Below are 20,577 nucleotides of genomic sequence, written 5' to 3' on the forward strand. Positions count from 1 at the left end.
AATAACGTTATAAAAGGCGAAGTGTGATTGGTCAATATTTAAATTATTATCATTCTGTACTTTTCAGTCGATTCTTGTCACTTGGACTTCAGTTTTTGTTTACGATGAAGCAGGACATTTGTTCGTGCTCTCTTGAGTTACCCCCCCCCCCCACCTGGGGGGACTCATTACAAGCTATGGAGTGCTATTGGAGTATTGGTGAACATGAACTCCAACTGGCTGGTGTTAGATCCACATGTAATAGTGGAGCTAATTTTAATTAGATTGGGGTCGAAACTGAATATTTTGCTGCATTAGAACGGCCTAACAGAAGAGAAAAATTCTTGAAACACTGGTGCTTCGAAGGGGTCGTTGCCTCATGTTTGTAGCTTTGGAGGCCAGGCCCGCAAACCAGGTTAGAATTTTGAAAATAATTTTTAATCAACATACACTAAATATATTAAAAGAAAACAAAAACACAAGCATACACTAAATAATTTATTATAATACAAGCACAAACCTTCAATGTGCATCCATATTTTAACATTCAACGAGAACCTGGTTAACTGTATATAGGTAGACTTTGATGAATAAACGGGGTACCCGTGGTGTCCAATATTGCCTGAAAAGAGAGAAAGAGAGGAAAAAAGAAAAATGTCCTGGACAGAGGAGCCGGCCAAAGCCGGCTCTTGTGCCCAAGACAGGCGTGCGCTACAACAGCTTGCTCTGAATGTGCACGTTAACTCCTTTGGTATTGGTATTGGTCCATTTAAAATCCTCCCGCCTGTTACCGACTACGGTTGGACTGCTGGTGCAGGTGGTCCCTCCTTCACCCACCCCAACCCTTTTTTGTCTCGGACGGAAGAACCGGCTGAGACCGGTACTTGTGCCCAGGACAGGCGTGCGCTACAGCAGTTTGCTCTGAATGTGCACGTTAAACAATTTTCCATTCCATTCCAATATTTATTTACATGCTTATATACCACTAGGGTTTCAAGCATGTCTGTCCCGGGCCCAGGCCCGATCTCTGGATAGCCAGTAAACTGGTCCGGGACAGACATTCCATTCCAGTCCATTTAAATTGAGGTTACGTTTCAATGTATAATCATTAAAGTCGCACACCCTAGTTTTAGCCCACGAAAATTAATTCTAATTTTGGTTAATCTACAAAACTGTAACACACTTAGATCACGTTTTTATAAAATAGTGAAAAAGAGGTTTTATATCGATAAATACCATGGGAATCCCCGTGACCCAGTTACTTGAAATAATTTTGAAAGTTAGTATTCTGTCACCGGTAGATGTCGCTCGAAGCACAGCAATGCCTATGTCACGACACATTTCCCAGAGTGCACACAGACTTGGGGTGCGTTCCTTTCACCTCTCCTGGGCATGTTCCAACTGTTCTGTCCTGGACAGCGAAAGGAATGAATTTGGAACAGGGAGTTACTTTACCAACATGGGTGCTTCTGTTGAGGAAGTGGCTGCTGCAGCAGTCATGATACTTGAATCGGAATAAGACGACAATGTTAGTCCGTCACTGCCCATGTTGACTATACTACAGTGTTTGAAATAATAAATTATATATATAAACCGCAATTAGCCTACATTTGCTATTCGGTACCGGGTACTAGTGGCTAACCTATTGTTATTAGCAATTAGATGCACCGTTTATTATTGTTGGTAGTAGTAGTAGTAGTAGTAGTAGTAGTAGTAGTAGTACAGGCTGTAGGAACCAGAGGTGGGGAGGCACTTCCCCTCCCCAGGACGAAAATGTAAGGTTTTTTTTTTCCTACTCTATTTAAATAAAGGTAACAATATAGTTTGTGCCCCCCCCCCACCCCCACCCCCAAGGTTGTATCCCCTCTCCAGATATCGTAAGACTTAGCAAAATTAGTGGGTTTAAGGGTTTGTAACGTTTTGTATTGAGATACTTACTTGTCTGAACTTTATTGTTAATGAAAATGTTCACGAACTGAAGAAAAACCTCACAAATGAACAAGCAAACGACAACAAATCGGATGTTGATTGCGCGAACCATGCACGTGAAACAAACCGAACCAAAATGATAACGGCCACGTGGTATACCAACGTCTATGACGTTGAAACTTGAAGACCCCCTCTAAAAATAGATTAGACCTTGTCTACTCAACGGTTTTTTCTCAGACGCGCGTGCGTTTTTAAGAAATACGAAAAATGAATTTTGTGGTATTACAAACACCAGGATTACCAAAAAACACTTCAGGTGAATGGAAATGTATATTCTAAATAATAAAATGTAAGTAAAGTGCAATTTTATTTTTGAGAAAATGGTTTTAATAGCGAAAAACAACGGCGTAATGGTTAACAACTAGGGCGTGTCCCTTTAATTAGTATATGGCGTTTAATTTCATCATGTTTTCCGTACCAAATAAAGTCGAAAAGTTATATAATGCAGTGTTTAGTAACTTTAAAAAGGTTTTATCTTGGTCAAAAAGAATAGTGAAACGATGAACAAAAAGTGGAAGGATATGGCAATTTTGTCCATGTATAGTTAAACTTCAGCGAGACTTAGCAAAGAGTATTTTTCGTGCTGTATTTAGTCGTGTTTTCGAAGTTAATGGCGCACATCTGTCGGAGATAGGTGGAGAAAATACTTCCTAACATCTTACATGGCTCCTAAGACATGGTATTAGTCTATGAGCCAATAAGCTTTGTCGGTATTATTTTGGAGAATAAGGCTCATAGTAATTTTTAGCAAGGCATGCATATCTAGGGTTGGAAAATATGTGATAGCATTGGCATTGTGGTAGCTTTTGAGTATCATCACCCTTTTCCTGACCGTACCCTAAAATAATCATTTCAAAAATATTACCAACACACAGTAAAACAACCTATTTCAACCCATTGCAACTTTATCATTAAGCAGTCCTTGTCAATGATATTTGTCACACCTGTGGTAATGTTAAATAGCATTTTTAAAAACATTTAATACTGAAGTTGAAAATTTTAGCAGTGGTAATACATACATTGAAGTGCCGAAGTTTTGTATAATGCAATATTTCAGTTTCAGAAAAATGTTTATATAGCGTTTAGTTTTAAAACGTTAATAAAAGTTTTGGAATACATACAATTACACATGTTTATATTTATTTTATAGACGAATCCAAATACTAGTAACTGAAAATATTTTGTGTAATTTATATATTAAAATCACTAAAACAGAAAATGTTACCCCTCCCCCCAGACGAAAATATACTCTTTTTAAAATTATTTTTAGAAATTGTATTTCATTTCCCTATTGCTTTTGAAGAATACTCTAGCTCCTGACATCAAATAAATGTTGTAATTATTCTAAACCCGTCTCGGTGCTGTAGTGGTCAAGTTATAGGACTTGTGGCTGGTGGGCACTGGGTTCGAATCCCTTTACCAGCTCCAAACCAAAGTGAGTCTGATGACTCAATGGGAAGGTGTAAGGCAACTACATTTAATTATCTCTCACTAACCACTAACCCACTGCCCAAGACTGACAGCCCAGATAGTTGAGGTGTATGCCCAGGACAGTGTGGTTGAACCTTAATTGAACAGAAGCACGTAAATAAGTATAAATGGATGAATTAACCATTTTAAGAAATGTAAAGTGTTCAGAAGAAATATGATAATCATATTAATTTTCCCCATCCTCATTTGTACTTTCCCAATAGTCTAGTAGTCTGTACATATCACTGACCTTAGTGTATGATGCACTGAAGACACAAAAGAGACATGTGAATGCCTTTACTTTTGAGGTTTTAGTGTGGGGGGGGGGGAGGGGGGGTGTTTATTTGGTGTGTGTGTGTGGGGGGGGGTGTTGGTTGTTGGTTTTTTTGTTGGGGGGGGGGGGGGTCCATTCTGACCCAACGAAAAAACATGTCCTGGTTTCCCTGAAGCTGGCCAGCAATTGAAAAGCATATGGCTTTCCTTTACCGTCAAGTTAGTAGCTAAGGTGGCTTGTTAGTCTTTCTAAGTAATGAATCTGGTATGGACGGAGCTCACGGTAATAGTTCAAGTGATTGAGATAAAATACCCTTCATTTGGAGCTTGTTTCCTTGTGCCACCACTAGGATGCAACCAAGCAAAGACCAATCTGCTTTTATGGTGATCACTGTCCCTCTTGCTTTTACTTCTTTCTCATACATATGGCTAAACTTTTACATCATGTTAGTTTTTGGACTTGGTTTCCTGGTGGGTCTTTTCTAGTGTCTCACACTTAGAGGCTTTCATGAATCTAAAGGTGGTGATATTTCTAGCAGCTACCTTTGCAGTAGAAATGCTAACGAGGTCCTACATATTGTGAATTGACCTATCATTTGATGACGAAAACAACTATTGATACTGCTTCCTGGTCTTTTAAGTCATTCTTGGTCAGTAAGTATGACTGAAGTTTGATTTGTTGCCTTTTAATTGACCTTGGTATGTACTGCTGGGCTCAGCTGTTAATAATACTGTTTGATAACTCCAACTTTGATACTGTGTCTCCAGAAGTCTGAGTATCTTAAGTGTGATCTAAATGGTCTGGTTCACAGGGATCCACCCAAACTGGTTGTTGCTAGACATCTGCACTGAGAAGTGGCCCATCGTTCAAGCTTCATGCTTGTTGGGATTCGTCTCTGGGAAAGTCGTCTTCAGAGCAAAGTTTGGAGTTAGGTACCTGACATAGTTGATAGGTAAAACGCCACTAAAATCATAGTTCTTATGGCATTAAAGTGCACATCCCAGTTCCCTACACGAAAAGTGCACAAAATACCAAGTATTACATCTTCAGCATGTGTATGTAGGACATTAGTATGTGGATAGCGCTCTATTGATGTGAATTAGGTGTTCTATGAAATCTATCCACATTGTCATCAGCTCACTTAAGAGTGGACTTTATAAGACACTATTGAATTTCTGTTCAAATCACCGACCATGCTAAGAATGACTATCAAATCACTGCTGCCTTAAACATTGTCCTTCTTCCACATTGTGAATCCACATTACAGTACTAGATTCGTTAGAAACTTAAAGAAGATTCTCTTCTTAACTGTTTAAGGAGTTTTAGACTATTAACTACTCAGTTGCCACCCCCACCCCCAAACAAAAACTCCTAGCTACGACCATGATGTAGACAAAAGGGCCCGCTACGCCCCTAAACACAAATGCTGAAGACCTATATCGTGTGTTCCCAGCATGTTTTAAAACACAACTTTTTGTTTACCAAAATACTTGGGGATCTGTTTGGATAAATACGCTTCAAATGATAGCAAATTCGTCTGCATATTAATCGTATACATTGGCGATTCCTGAAAATCCAGGGGGGGGGGGGGGGGGGGGGGGGGGGGGGGGGGGGGGGGCAATGGCATGAGCAACGCGACCGGGCGAAGTGAGCCCGAACGCATTTGAGTGCTGAAGTTCTGGGTAATCAAAGCTTGGGAGTAGGTGTTAAATGAAATGAGAAGACAAACTTGTAAGAGAATGAATTCTAAACGGTTAAATTAGTGCTTTTCAATTACATTTCATTATTTCTAAAGAAGGCAACATGTTTAAAGGTGATAAAAAACAACAACAAAAAACCACCTAATGACCTGTAGAGCACATATTCATCAATTAGCAATAGCCTACAGACGGTAAGCAAAAAATAATAAAATAAAATAAAATACAGATTGTAAAAGTTGCACCTGTATTAAGATACCTTTTTTTATTATTAAAAATTCAAGTCTCCCTGTTGTTAAAAACTTCGTCCTCTCTAAAGTTTGAGAGAGAAGTGACTTCGCTCTATGATTGTGACCTCGCGTGAGGCCTGCGTGAGGCGGAATGCCTAGGGAACTTTGAGGGAGGTTTGGAGGGGGTCGTAAAAAAAGAAGATAATTAATATATAATAAAATTATAATTGTCGCAAAATTTATATATAATTGTTTTCCGTATCAACAACCAGAGGCAAGTGAACGATATCTGAAGTGTGTGTGTGGTGGCGCACAATTATTTTTAGTGTGTGTGGGGGGGGGGGGGGGGGGGAGCACAAACCATTTCTATCTCTATTTCTACAGAGCAGAAGAAAAAAAAGTATCGGTAGATAGGCCTATTTTCGTCATTAACTGGAGTGGTCTAGTTCCCCACTTTCCCTCATCCCCGCCTCGGTCTGAGAAATATTTTTTGAGCGAGGCGTACTATAAACACCGAGTTTTCTATCATATTCCATTTTGGGGCAGCCGCATTCGCAAAGAGGCTTGATTTCATTTCTGAGATGTATACGGTGCATTTCTGTACATTTACGTGTTTAGTATGATCCTCACAACCCGGAAGACTTTCGACATTTTGAAGAAGTATGTCGAGGCGTGGACGAGAACGGGCTTCAAATGTTCCATCTCATCTATTATCCGAAAAAGAGAATGAAATAGTTTTCCAATTACTTGGTCGCAGTTGTGTGGTAAGTAAAATTAACAAAAGCTTGCGACAAATTGTTATATTTATTACGGTCCGATGAATTACCGAATTGACCCTCAACTTGGAGCTCATTTCGTAATCTCAGTCAACATGTAGTTAGCAGCTACCAATGTCCATAACTTACTCTCCTGCGTTTAATTACTATTAGATTCCCTCCACATTATGTCCAGACACAAATCGTTAAAAAGACGTTACTACAACATAGATTCCACCATAAGTTGCATAACTAAAGATAATGTTTACGACGTTAAGTTTACCGTATTCACTTTAGAAATAAAATGTATAAAAATGTAAGTATATAATCACATGTTATTTCTGTTCATCAAGAATTGCACCAGGTGGTAAGAAAATATCATTTTAAAATGATTATCAAAAAATGGCAACAACACAAAATCGGCTTTTCCCCGCGAAAGTTATGTGACAATCACGTGACCTGAAAGCGGCTATCCGGAAGTGACCAGTCATTACTCAATCAGCAGTGCTAGTAGCCCGAGTACTCTGACTGTAAGAGAGCTAGACGGACATTTGGACATAAATACGCTCTCATTACAGTCGGAGACCAAGCTATGTATTTTTTTTGGCAATTCCCGACAACCAAAAAGTTGGCAAAGATTTCTGCCCTAATACCACAACAATCCTATGTTTGACGTGAAATACCTTTACATAGAACATTTTCGAGTTGATTGATTAAAAGAAATTCAGATATTAATCACTAATACACACACTATAGAAAGAAACCTGACAGCACCCACATTCAGCTAAGCTTCGGCAAACTCCGGACAGCAGAATCTAAGTTCGCCGACCTATATCGTGACGATGCATCACATGATCGCCCACTCAGCCATTCCATCTTCCAGGGGCCGTCTCAAAACGACAAGTGCCCGACAATCACCAAAAGAAATTTGTTTTGTGTAACGACACCACTACAGCACATTGATTCATTAATCATCGGCTATTGGATGTCAAATATTTGGTGATTTTATCAGTGTTAGAAAGGAAACCATTAGCCAACTCTTCCATGTTGTAATGTCGCTTGGTATGAGACGGCCCCTGTAACTGTTGCACAAGGTGGAATCGCCCAGTGGGCGATCACGTGATCTATGTCACGAAATAAGTTACCGAGCTTTGTAATTCTTACGACGGAGTGTCACTAAGCATAGCTGAATGTGGGTGCTGTCAGATTTCTTTCTGTAGTATGTGTATTAGTGATTAATATGTGGATTTTTTTTAATCAGTTAACTCGAAAATGATCGATGTAAAGGTATTTCATGTCAAACATAGGATTCTTGTGGTATTAGAGCGGAAATCTTTGCCAACTTTTTGGTTGTCGGGAATTGCCAAAAAAATACATAGCTTGGTCTCTGACTGTAATGAGAGTGTATTTATGTCCAAATGTCTGTCTAGCTCTCTTACAGTCAGAGTACTCGGGCTACAGTGCTAGCAGACGTGTTTGATTGTGTGGATTCCGCTGTGCACCTGTTGCTGTTTAGGCATGCATTTGCATTGCATTCAATAAGATTAAAGGTTACAAATTAACTTGAATAATACATTTCATTGTGCATAAAACTTATTCTTACCGGCTTTTTTGTTGCATTTTTAAGGAAATTTGTTTTAAGTGTACGTCCTTGACAAGACGTTGTCGTCGTGTCAACGATTAAACATGCACAGAAGTAAAATAATACGGTTTTCGATTTCGTACAGTTTTTGACAATTGGCGATACTCTTATAAGTTTAGTGTTAGCCCGAGTACTCTGTAAGAGAGCTATACGGACATTTGGACATAAATACGCTCTCATTAGTCGGAGACCAAGCTATGTAATTTTTTGGCAATCGCCAACCACCAAAAAGTAGTCAAAGATTTCCATTCTAGTACCACAACAATTCTAATGTTTGACGTCAAATACATTTACATCTACCATTTTTGAGTTCCTTGATTAAAACAAATTCAGATATTAAAGCCGCACACCCTAGTTCCATCCAGCGAAAATAAATTATAATTTGGTTAATCTACAAACCTGTAACACACTTAGATCACGTTTTTATCAAATGGAGTGAAAAAGCAGGTTTTATATCGATAAATACCATGGGAATCCCCATGTCCCAATTGCTTGAAATAATTTTGAAAGTTAGTATTCTAATGTCACCGGTAGAAGCACAACAATGCCTACGTCACGACAAATTTCACAGACTTGGGGTGCGTTCGTTTCACCTCTCCTGGACATGTTCCAACTGTTCTGTCCTGGTTGTATCCCTCTCCAGATATCATAAGACTTAGCAAAATTATTGGTTTTATGGGTTTGTAACGTTTTGTATTGAGACACTTACTTGTCTGAACTTTATTGTTACTGAAAATGTTCACGAACTGTGAAGAAAAATCTCACAAATGAACAACAACAAATCGGATGTTGATTGCATGAACCGTGCACGAGAAAACAAACCGAACCAAAATGATAACGGTCACGTGATATACCAACGTCTGTGACATTAAAAATAGATTGGACCTCGCTTGCTTAACGGTTTTTTCTCGACAACACGTTTTGTGAAAAAATGCCTACGTCATGACAAATTTCACAGACTTGGGGTGCGTTCGTTTCACCTCTCCTGGACATGTTCCAACTGTTCTGTCCTGGTTGTATCCCTCTCCAGATATCGTAAGACTTAGCAAAATTATTGGTTTTATGGGTTTGTAACGTTTTGTATTGAGACACTTACTTGTCTGAACTTTATTGTTACTGAAAATGTTCACGAACTGTGAAGAAAAATCTCACAAATGAACAACAACAAATCGGATGTTGATTGCGCGAACCGTGCACGAGAAAACAAACCGAACCAAAATGATAACGGTCATGTGATATACCAACGTCTGTGACATTAAAAATAGATTGGACCTCACTTGCTTAACGGTTTTTTCTCGACAACACGTTTTGTGAAAAAATGCAAAAAATGCATTTCGTGGTTTTACAAACATCAGGATTACCAAAAAGCTCTTCAGGTGAATGGAAATGTGTATTCTAAATAATAATGTAAGTAAAGTGCAATTTTATTTGTGAAAAATGGGGTTTAATAGCGAAAAACAATGCCGTAATGATTAACAAATAAACGTAAATAGGGTGTGTCCCTTTAATCACTAATACACACACTACAGAAAGAAACCCGACAGCACCCACATTCAGCTAAGCTTCGGCAAACTCCGGACAGCAGAATTCTAAGTTTGCTGACCTATATCGTGGTATGTGCTATCCTGTCTGTGGGATGGTGCATATAAAAGATCACTTGCTACTACTAATAAAATGTAGCGGGTTTCCTCTCTAACACAATCATAAAATTACCAAATATTTGACGTCCATTAGCTGATGATTAATGAATCAATGTGTTCTAGTGGTGTCATTACACAAAACAAACTTTTTTTGGTGATTGTCGTGCACTTGTCGTATTATTGTATGAGACGGCCCCTGGAAGACTGAATGGGTGAATGGACGATCATGTGACACATCGTCACGATATAGGTCGGCGAACTTAGAATTCTGCTGTTTGAAGTTTGCCGATGCCCGCAAATGTTTCATGACATTTGCGGGATCAAATAGACAATAACACCTGCAAATCTAAAAACTCCATATGGTTATCTCCTAAATGTGATAGACATTTAGTTACTCACGAAAACGGGTATAATTCCGATAAATTTTGTATTTGAAACATGATGTCACTAATGAGTTTAAAATAATTATTAATGAAAATAAAACATGTTTATATGATTTATGTAATTTTGTCATTAGGTACTTTTAAATACCACAAATAAATAATGATTTAAAGTACATGTTCATCATTCATGTACTCTGTAAACACTGACCTATAAACGTAATACCGTAAATGTATTAATTAATGTTTAGACATTTTGTGACTTATTTTAAATGTTTTTTATTTTTTATTTTTTTGTTGAAAATAATACATCTGGATAATACAGGTATTTAAACATTACTCTCTTTTTTCTTAATAGTTTTGGTTAGAAGAGTGAGTTTTTTTTTCATTTTAAAAAATCTGGATAATATAAATTAAACAAAATTTTATTTATTTATTTACTTTTATGTAACAACACCCCAGTACATTGTTTATTTATTGATTGTTTATTTGTAAGTGCATTACAAGTCTTTTTAAAAAAAAAAATACTTTGATGGATTATTATTCTTATCAAGGTTGTAGATCTCATTAATTTGGACACAATTGGGTTTTTTTGTCTGTTCTGAGCACTCTTAGTCTTAGATCTTGTTAATATAGTAGTAATGTTATTAACAGCTGGTAAAGATGTTGCTGAAATGTATTTCAAGTTATATCAGTCAAATTAAGCTTAATATTGTAGTGGTATTGAAGTAAAATATTTTCGAGGTTAGCATATAACATTGTTTATACTCAATTTGGGCTGGCTTGTTTTGGGCAGATATATTTTGGGCACAATGTTTATCGCCTTGACCTTGGTGAAATCAAAAAGTCCCATTTACATAAAGTTGTATAATTCTGAATCTTGACTTAAAATAATTGAATGCCTAAAAAATTCCACAATGTGATTAGATAAGACTATGATTATGGAGTTTTGCTGTAAGCTCCAGCATTGAGATTAGGTGTAGCTTATGCTTGAGACATAACAACCACTGAATAAACAGTTTACTGGGGTGCCATTAAAAAAAAAAATCCTTTCCATGTTCAAAATTATATAAAGTTGGTAATTTATATTTATTAATTTTACACTTTTAGAAATGACGCAATAAAAATTAAAGTTATAAAGTCCCATTCCCTGATTGACATAAATTCAAAATTGTCCCAAGTAACTCTGCCCCGGACTGGACCACTGGCTGCCAGAGATCGAGCCCGGGGTGGCCATGCTTGAAACCTTAGTGGTATGGGAGCGTGTTAAAATATTATGACTGACTGACTTTCCAAGTTAATGTATTCAAACTCCTGGAAAAATGTTTAAAAAAAAAAAAAAAAAAAAAGTCCAGGAAAATTAACCAAACTGGTGCTTACAAGTCCTGGAAAATGAAAATATTTTAAGTGTATGAACCCAGAGACAAGAGGCATGCAGACAGACATAGAGACAATAGGCATGCAGACAGGCATAGAGACATGAGGCATGCAGACAGGCATAGAAACATACATGCAGACGGACATAGAGGCATACAGACAGGCATAGAGATGAGAGACATACAGACAGGCATAGAGACGAGACATGCAGACAGACAAGAGACATGCAGACAGACATAGAGACAAGAAGCATGCAGACAGACAAACAAGAGGCATGCAGACAGACATAGAGACAAGAGGCATGCAGATAGATAGACACGACATGCAGACAGGCATAGAGACATACAGACAGACATAGAGACAAGAGGCATGCAGATAGACAAGACATGCAGAGAGAGAAGAGACATGCAGACAGACATAAAGACAAGAAGCATGCAGACAGACAGATAGACAAGAAAGAGACATGCAGACACAGAGACAAGAGACAGGCATAGAGACAAGAGACAGGCAGAAAGACAGTCAAGATACAGACAGACAGACAAGAGACATGCATAGAGACAAGACATGTAGACAGACAGAAAGACAAGAGATATGCAGACAGACATAGAGACAAGAGACATGCAGACAGACATAGAGACAAGACATGCAGACAGACATAGACAAGAGACATGCAGACAGACAGAAAAACAAGACATGCAGACAGACATAGAGACATGCAGGCAGACAGACAGAAAGACAAGAGACATGCAGACAGACATAGAGACAAGATACATGCATACAGACAGAGACAAGAGACATGCAGACAGACATAGAGACAAGAGACATGCAAACAGACAGAGACATGCAGACAGACAGAAAGACAATAGACATGCTGACAGACATAGAGACAAGAGGCATGCAGACAGGCATACAGTAGATACAAGAGGCATGCAGACAGGCATAGAGACATACAGACAGACATAGAGACACACATGCAGACAGATATAGAATGAATGAATGCTTAACAACACTCCAGCACGAAAAGTACATCGGCTATTGGGTGTCAAACTATGGTAATTCAAAACATGAAGTAATGATCAACATCAATATAAAAGTTCAAGAGTTAAATAGAAACACAGTGTAAAGAACTGCAAAAATACAAATATCACAGATAAATCAAATTAAAATTTAGAGTTAAAGTCAGTATGATGTAAAAATTGTAATAAAAATTCTGGATGGAATCAAAATTATTCCATCACATTTCTTTGACCAAATATATCTTTTCGAGTTTCATTCAGATACTTACACTCCACCAAAATGTGGTGTACTGTTAGAGTACACTGACAGTGCACACACTGAGGTGGAGGATCTTTCTTCATGATAAATGAATGGGTCAAGTAAGTATGGCCAATGTGAGCACAACACAAGACTATTTCATCCTTCATGCACTGCCTATAGGAGGGAGGACTGCCTCTCCCAAGACCGGCTTAATGGCATGAAGCTTGTTCACAACCGCACCATCCCACTCATGTTGCCAAGTCGAAAAGATAAAGACAAGAGGCATGCATAGAGACATGCTGACAGACATAGAGACATGCTGACAGACATACAGACAGAGACAATAGACATGCTGACAGACAGAGACAAGAGGCGTGAATAGAGACATGCAGACATACAGAGACATGCAGACAGAGAGACAAGAGGCATGCATAGAGACATGCAGACAGCCATAGAGACATGCAGACAGACATAGAGACATGCAGACAGATAAGAGACATGCAGACAGACATAGAGACAAGAGTTGTGCATAGAGACATGCAGAGATATAGAGACAAGATGCATGCATAGAGACATGCAGACAGACATAGAGACAAGAGGCATGCATAGAGACATGTAGACAGACATAGAGACGAGGCATGCATATAGTGACATGCAGATAGACAGATACGAGGCATGCATAGAGACATGCAGACAGACAGAGAGACAAGAGGGATGCATAGAGACATGCAGACAGACATAGAGACGAGAGACATGCAGACAGACATAGAGACAAGAGACATGCAGACAGACATAGAGATAAGTTTCGCAATCAGCAGCTAATTTCCTTATAGCCCAGTATAGTAATGACATAGTTATGATTCAGAAATATTATAAATTAAAGAAAGAATTCAGAAGAGGAGAGTCGAAAAAGGAGTAATATTAAATATTATTTATTTGTTGAAAAACATGTTTCAAGTATTTATTTTGCTTATTTTTAGACACTTGCTACTGGGATTGCACAAGTGTACTTGGCAGACACAAACCATCAACCCAACCGATGGAACAAGCGATTTTGTGGAGTGACATGTTTTATAAAGGACAATTCTAAGAGATCATATTACATTCGAGTTTATGATCTACGGGTAAGGCAAATCATTACACAAAAAGTATCCAAACATTACTGAAACAAATCAATATTTTAGTCTTATAACATTACCCTTGAACAAAATAACAAAAGCTCATACAAGTACATGTATAGCCATGAAATACAATGTAATTTTAAAAGTAAATTAAATTAAAGCTGCAGATCTGAGGTACGGTACCTAGATTTATTTTGCATAAAATTAATTTTGAGCTACTACAAAATACCAGGACGACCAGAAATAAATGTCAGTTGAATAATGTTCATGTATTACCACAATGTCATTGGTAAAAAAAAATTCCCCCCCCCCCCCCCACACACATTTAACATCTATGATCTATGAAATTTGTACTCATAGCGGTACAGTGTGCCAAACATTTACTAAATATACATATAGCTGTCGCCTCATCAGTGGTTAAATAACTATTTAAGCATTTGTAAAGTAATGTGTTGCAACTATAATAATGATAGTTATTATATATTATTTTCTGTTTTTATTTAAACAGAAAGAAGTACTCTTATGGGAGCAAGAGTTATACAATCAGTTTCGGTACAAGTCTCCTCGGGAATACTTTCACACCTTTGAAGCAGATGTAGGTGGATTTATATTGAATTTTAACGTAGATAGATCTGCGGATGATTTGTTTTTGTTGGTACATGTATTTACAGCTGCATCATGTATGCTTATAAATGAAATAATTGGTTTTCAGCTGTATAATTTATGAATTGTCTGGAAGGAATGTGGTGGTATTGTTGAACTAGCTATTACCTTCATGTTAGTATTACAGGGCTTATATAAGAGCCATTTGCTAAATTGAAAATCAAATAAATACATTTCTTTAACAAGCTTTAATTTCATCAGATTTTGTTAGGCTAATTGAAACTTGAATTTGACTACAAATCGATAGTTGCTAATTATGCAACAAGTATGGGTGTAATTGTGTTGGCTGTTTCAGAATTCCGTAACACAATAGTGATCTCCATGACATATCAAGACTTATCTACATGTATAAGAAGTTAGCAGTGCAGTATTTGTGCCCTGCAGTGTGCTAGAGTAGTATACACACTGAAGGCTCGGTGTAAACATCTGTTCAGTAGTTTATTCTGTACATTATTGCTTTGCTTACTACTGTACAAACAGGAATGGTGATCATAATTTTGCAAAAGGTGGGGAGTTGCACAACAACCTTCTACATTCACTTTTCTGTGTATAGATCCCAGGTCTCACTTACATGTACTTCTTTATTTTAGGCACCAAATAAAATTTTTTAGGAGCCATGTTTATATAGAGAATAACTAGTTAATGATGTCGGATATCTCTTTTATCCTGTGATGGTAAGAATGGGAAATTTGGCGAGGCTCTGCCGAGCAGAATTTCTCATTCGGTTTGAACAGGATAAAGCAGATATCCGACATCATTAACTAGTTATTATCTTTATCCTGCAGAACATAAACATTATGGGGAAAACCTATTACTTCTGTTATTTCAGCCACATTGTATGATGACCTAGAGGTCAAATGAACGATTTTGTAATATAGGCTATGCGTGTGAGTGACACATGAGTGACATCAAAAGTCATATTCTGCTAGTAGCAGAATATGACTTTGCTTTATCCGTCATCATAATCTGTCAATAGAAAGGGTGGTTGCAGGATAAATATATATATTTTATACATGCATGTACAAACCAAATGTACATATATCAGTGATAGAAGTAAGAAACAAATTTCATTTGTCTGCCAGACAAGTACATTTAAAAATCTATTTGTCACCAATATTTCCACTTGTCCAAATAAGTTAAACTATTATAAGGCAGGAGGTGGAGGCAGAAGGAAAAGTTAAAGGACTTGGCTTTTTTAAAAAACAAATTCACTTAAATTGTCAGTGTTTCTGCCAGAACGAAATTTGGTATGGCGCTATATGGAATTGAATGCAACCACAGTTAGCAAGGGGGTATGGGGGGCCTCCCCCAGAAAAAAACTTTACGGTAAGGGTTAAGAAAATCATGCAGAAATGATAAGAGTAATTAATTTTGTCAAAACGTTAACATAAAGGGACAGACCCTAGTTTCAGCCCGTGAAAATGGACACTAAGTAGTTAATCTACAAACCTGTAACACATTTGGATAAAGTTACAACTGAGTGAAACATGAGTCTGTGACTTTGAAATGGTGAAATACCCTCTAAAAATAGACTAAACCTCAACTCCATAACTGTTACTGCTCAGACGCACGTGCGTTTTTTTAAATATGAGAAATGCATTTTGTGATTTTAAAAACACCAGGAAGACCAAAAACACTTTGAATGTACGGAAATTGATAATCTAAACCATAAAATCTAAGTAAAGTATGATTTCAGTTAACAAAAATGGCTATAATAGTAAAAATTATATCTTAGTGTTTAAAAACTAGGGTATGTCCCTTTAAACAAAATAAATCTGCAAAACAATTTGGGTATGGCGACATACCCGTTTTACCTTGGGGCAAAAACCCTGCTTGTTACCCTTCGCTTCAGATTGCTTGTAATTTCGTGAGTCGGGTGACTGCAACAAATTATAGAGAGTATTTCCTACAGTCGAGAAATTGGTTTGTTTGTTGAATTTTTGTTTGTTATTGTGTAATAGGATACAATAGGACACAGTGGAAACCAGTTATATAATTCTTGGGCACATTGACTGGTACGTTTTTAGCTTTTACTTCCTGCTGCGGGCCTAGAAATAATTGTTTTTGTGGTGCCTGTCGAAATGACCTCTGTTGATCAAACTAAGCCTGTCACCAAATGTTACAATAATGCACATTACTATTCTCATGTATATATACTGTTACATATACACATAATTATATGGTGCAGTGAAACCTCTCTAAAGAGTAGGCTGAACCCATGAGCCAAATAGGGCTCTAAGTAAAAAACAAATTCCAATCACGTTCGTATCTCAACTAACTTTATAATAACAAAGCTCTTAATAAACGTACCGAATAAGGTGTACGTACTGTTTCTATTTCAAAATAAGCGTTTCCATTTAACTCTGATAGCTTAATTTACACTTGTGTAATCCGCAACACAAGCTAAAGTAAAGGTAGCATGCGCATATCGCACTGGCTATATATACACTATCGGCCAAGGTAATATTCTGTCATAAATAATGACTGATATCATAAGCATACGAGACAGATGGGAAATAGTGCTGGAGAAAAACCTCAAATTTGCGCAAAAATTATACAGATATTTGGGCAAAATGTGCTAACCTGAGACCATTTTACCATGTATTTCGATCATTCTATATTCAAAATTAGTTGTAATTCATATATAAATGCATAGTGATTCGTTTGCAACCCTATATAGCTGTTTGGTGGTAATGAATAAATGTTGTTATCCAGATTTGGGCATTCATATTTAATTCAGGCAAAAGCCAGCCTATACACACACACACACACACCACACACACACACACCACACACACACACATACACCACACCACACACACACACACACACACACACACCTTACAAAAATGGGAGCCTGTACGCTTATGACTGCTACCTACAGGACATGCAATATTATACCTGTAGGTACAACTTACATTAAAATTTAAATAAACACAATGGAATTAGACGATTTGTCCACTGTTCTATTTGGAAAGGTGGGCCTAAACATTCAGGTTAAAAGATGCTTTCGTTGTTAAGCCATTCGCAATGCATCTAGCTTGCTCAGGTCTATTAGCAGACATGGGAAACTAATTCTCATGCAAACGCGAATGTGTTGTTACAACAGTTCAAGTATAAGCACATGCATAATTTGGTCAAAACATTACTTTAAATATTCATTTTTAAAATGCATTGCACTGCTTCAACAAAGAAATACTTATTTTGTATCATCATATTAAGTTTGTGACTGTCAAAGCTTGACAAATGACACATTTCTACCGGACAACATTCATGACCAGGGCTAGGGCCTGTGCTTATAAAACGTTTAGAGTTGAGACTCAATCTTTAATGATACCACACGCATGCAAGTTGTATGGTGTTTCCATGACATTGAAGTCCCCCAGTTTCCCTGAACTCAAGGAAAAGTGGTGTTCACATTTATGGTTATATATAAACAGGCAACTATTTTGTTTTAAAACTAAACAAAACAGTAAACTTTCTTTTTCTTTTTCAAATGCTAATGGTATATCAAATATGATTTGTAGATCAAATAAATTATTTATGTTGTCTTATAGGCATCCCTAGTGTGGCATTCGGAACACCTCGATATTCCAAATATTCACGAGATAATAACATAAGACTATGTTCATGTAACTCGCAAACTACAATATTTGTATACAATTTTGCGATGAGACACAGCAGATTTTGTTTTATTACAATTGTATAACAATAGCTAAAAATTATGATGCTACTTTATAAAACAAAATTATTTGTCCACCGGATAACCACTAAGGTACATTATGCTTGTCCGAGTAAATTTCACTTGTCAGAACAAACGGACAAGTGCTTATTTCGAACGCTGTATATATGTATAAACTAAACATTGACAAAATAGTGAAGTACCTTGAAAAGCATGATGTGTATTAGAAAAACATAAAATAATTTATTGTGCAATTTATATTATGCATTTAATGAATAGTATGTCAAAGTATCTCTAATTATCTGTGTTTGTATTCTATATTACAACAGGAAGTAGCTTCTATACATGTCTACCATAAAAGCTTTAAAGGGAGAGTAAACTAAAACATGAGCCTTATGTGTTGGAAAGATGCATACCCAGACTACCAACACATACATGTACTGACACTTTAACGAATGAAAAACATGTAATTTTAGTGTTTATAAAAAAAAACCCGTGATTATTCCTGCTAAGGGCAGCTATTTTCTTTCCTTTTTGAAGCATCCGCTACTCTATCTTGAGGCGAATTTAAGTGACATCAACTCCTGACCAACTCCTGTATGCACAGTGTAAACAAAAGCAGTAATTTACAACAAGGCACTTCTCTTTGATCAACCTGTCTTGTAAAACAACATAAATGATGTGATAATATAATAAACTATTCAACTAAATATATTTCAAGTTGCATTAACGGAACGAAATGGGGTTATAGTATTTTCTCTGTTAAATAATCCAAAGGAAAAACGTACACTATATATTAGGCCTATTGGTATGCTCCATTGCAGCAAAAACCACAACCCACGATACCCAAGTGATAATTTTCTTTTCTTTGGGACTACGTATTTGGTCATGAGTTCTGTAATTTTAGATGGGAAAGTCTACTTAATCCATAGTTTACAGAACTATTTACAGTAATAAACCATGTCCATTACCATTTTAGGGGCAACAGGTAATATTACACAATACCGGTATGTATTTTTGTCTCTAGACAGCGTCAATTAATTGGCTCGTCTGGTTACCACACAAATACACACCTGCCGATAGGAATCACAGGTAGAGGCAACTAACAGCATAGACCAATTGTCTCGGCTCTACTATATCTTCTGTTTTATATCCCAATAATTATGTTGTTATGTCACTATGTTGTTTTACAATAACATGCAGAGAGAATAAGTATACAGTTGATATAATTTAATTGTCAATTATTAATCAAAGGTACTGTGACATGATGGACGTGACATTTTGTCAAGATTCAAAATTACCTCATAAAATGATTTTTGATATAAAACATAATGATGACATCTGATTAAACTTTATACAACAAATACATACAACAAATTATAGAATTTACGTGCGCCAGTAAATTTTGTTTGCTAGACGAAAGACATATAGATGATTGATAAACATGTAGGAGTTCACACAAGTAAATAGGAGTAGTTCATGGTATGCAAGGGCTTTAACTGTATTACTGTGATTTGGTAGTCAGTGAAGAGATTTTAAAACAGATAATGAACTGATATAGTTTGAAGATCTTGTGATCATGTCAACAGCCTTGTTTTGGATGTGTTGTAGTTTCTTTATCTTAAAATATTCAAGAAAAATTTAACACTGAAAATTTAAAAGTCTATCTTTTCCTAAAGTATTGATAGAATAGTTCTGAAACCTGTTACTGTGATTTTTTTGGGGCAATCTTCACAAACTAATAGAGATATATTTTGAAATTTTTATTGAAGTTTTTAAACTTAAATAATATATAACAGTGTAACATCTTGGCTATTGCAAATGTAATTTCTATAAACAGGTTGCCCTAGGGTTTTTATATATATATATATACTCGTGGAAAAAAGTTCCTGTGCACCTAATAATTGCATATATAATATAATTTACTTGAAATCTGATCATAAAAATTTCAGTAAATGAACGTGTAACCACCCCCTTCGATATTCCAGGGGTTTCGTGTTAATTGCACAAACTATTCATACTTTGTGATCACAAGTTGCATTACTAGCGTTCTTGGTCACATGCTCCTGTTTGACGTCATTTTCCTTATCATTGGACTCTAAAACTATTCTATGGATTCTCATCACTCAGAAAAATATGTGTTGGTATCTAATCGTCGACAGTGTGATGCCATGCCTCCAAGAAAATTAACTTCTACGAACGATGGGTACGATTGAGGTTATAATGGCACAAACGTTGTTGTTAGTCATCTTGGTGTCCATTGGTGTTCATCAGAAAACTATGCAGTGTCTGCGGAGATGTTCTAAGCAGTTTAGGGATACTAGGATACTAGGATACATGTTTATGGAGTCGACACGTGACGTCACGTTAACAAATCGTCAATATCAAGCGGGTACACATATGGAATCATTTGGAAATGAC

General features: G+C 36.8%; 1 protein-coding gene across 1 annotated transcript in view; it reads left to right on the forward strand.

Annotated features, from left to right (window-relative positions):
* Positions 1-6,245: 6,245 nt before the first annotated feature.
* The window catches only part of LOC121368243 (neural Wiskott-Aldrich syndrome protein-like), a 40,805-nt gene continuing 26,473 nt past the window's right edge, over positions 6,246-20,577 (forward strand). Inside the window, exons 1-3 of the mRNA XM_041492884.1 lie at positions 6,246-6,403; positions 13,671-13,814; positions 14,320-14,406. Coding sequence (XP_041348818.1) covers positions 6,302-6,403; positions 13,671-13,814; positions 14,320-14,406 — 333 coding nt within the window. The 5' untranslated portion in view covers positions 6,246-6,301. The remainder of the gene's footprint in view (positions 6,404-13,670; positions 13,815-14,319; positions 14,407-20,577) is intronic.

The sequence above is a fragment of the Gigantopelta aegis genome, chromosome 3 (genome assembly GCF_016097555.1).
Source record: "Gigantopelta aegis isolate Gae_Host chromosome 3, Gae_host_genome, whole genome shotgun sequence".
Lineage (NCBI taxonomy): Eukaryota > Metazoa > Mollusca > Gastropoda > Neomphalida > Peltospiridae > Gigantopelta > Gigantopelta aegis.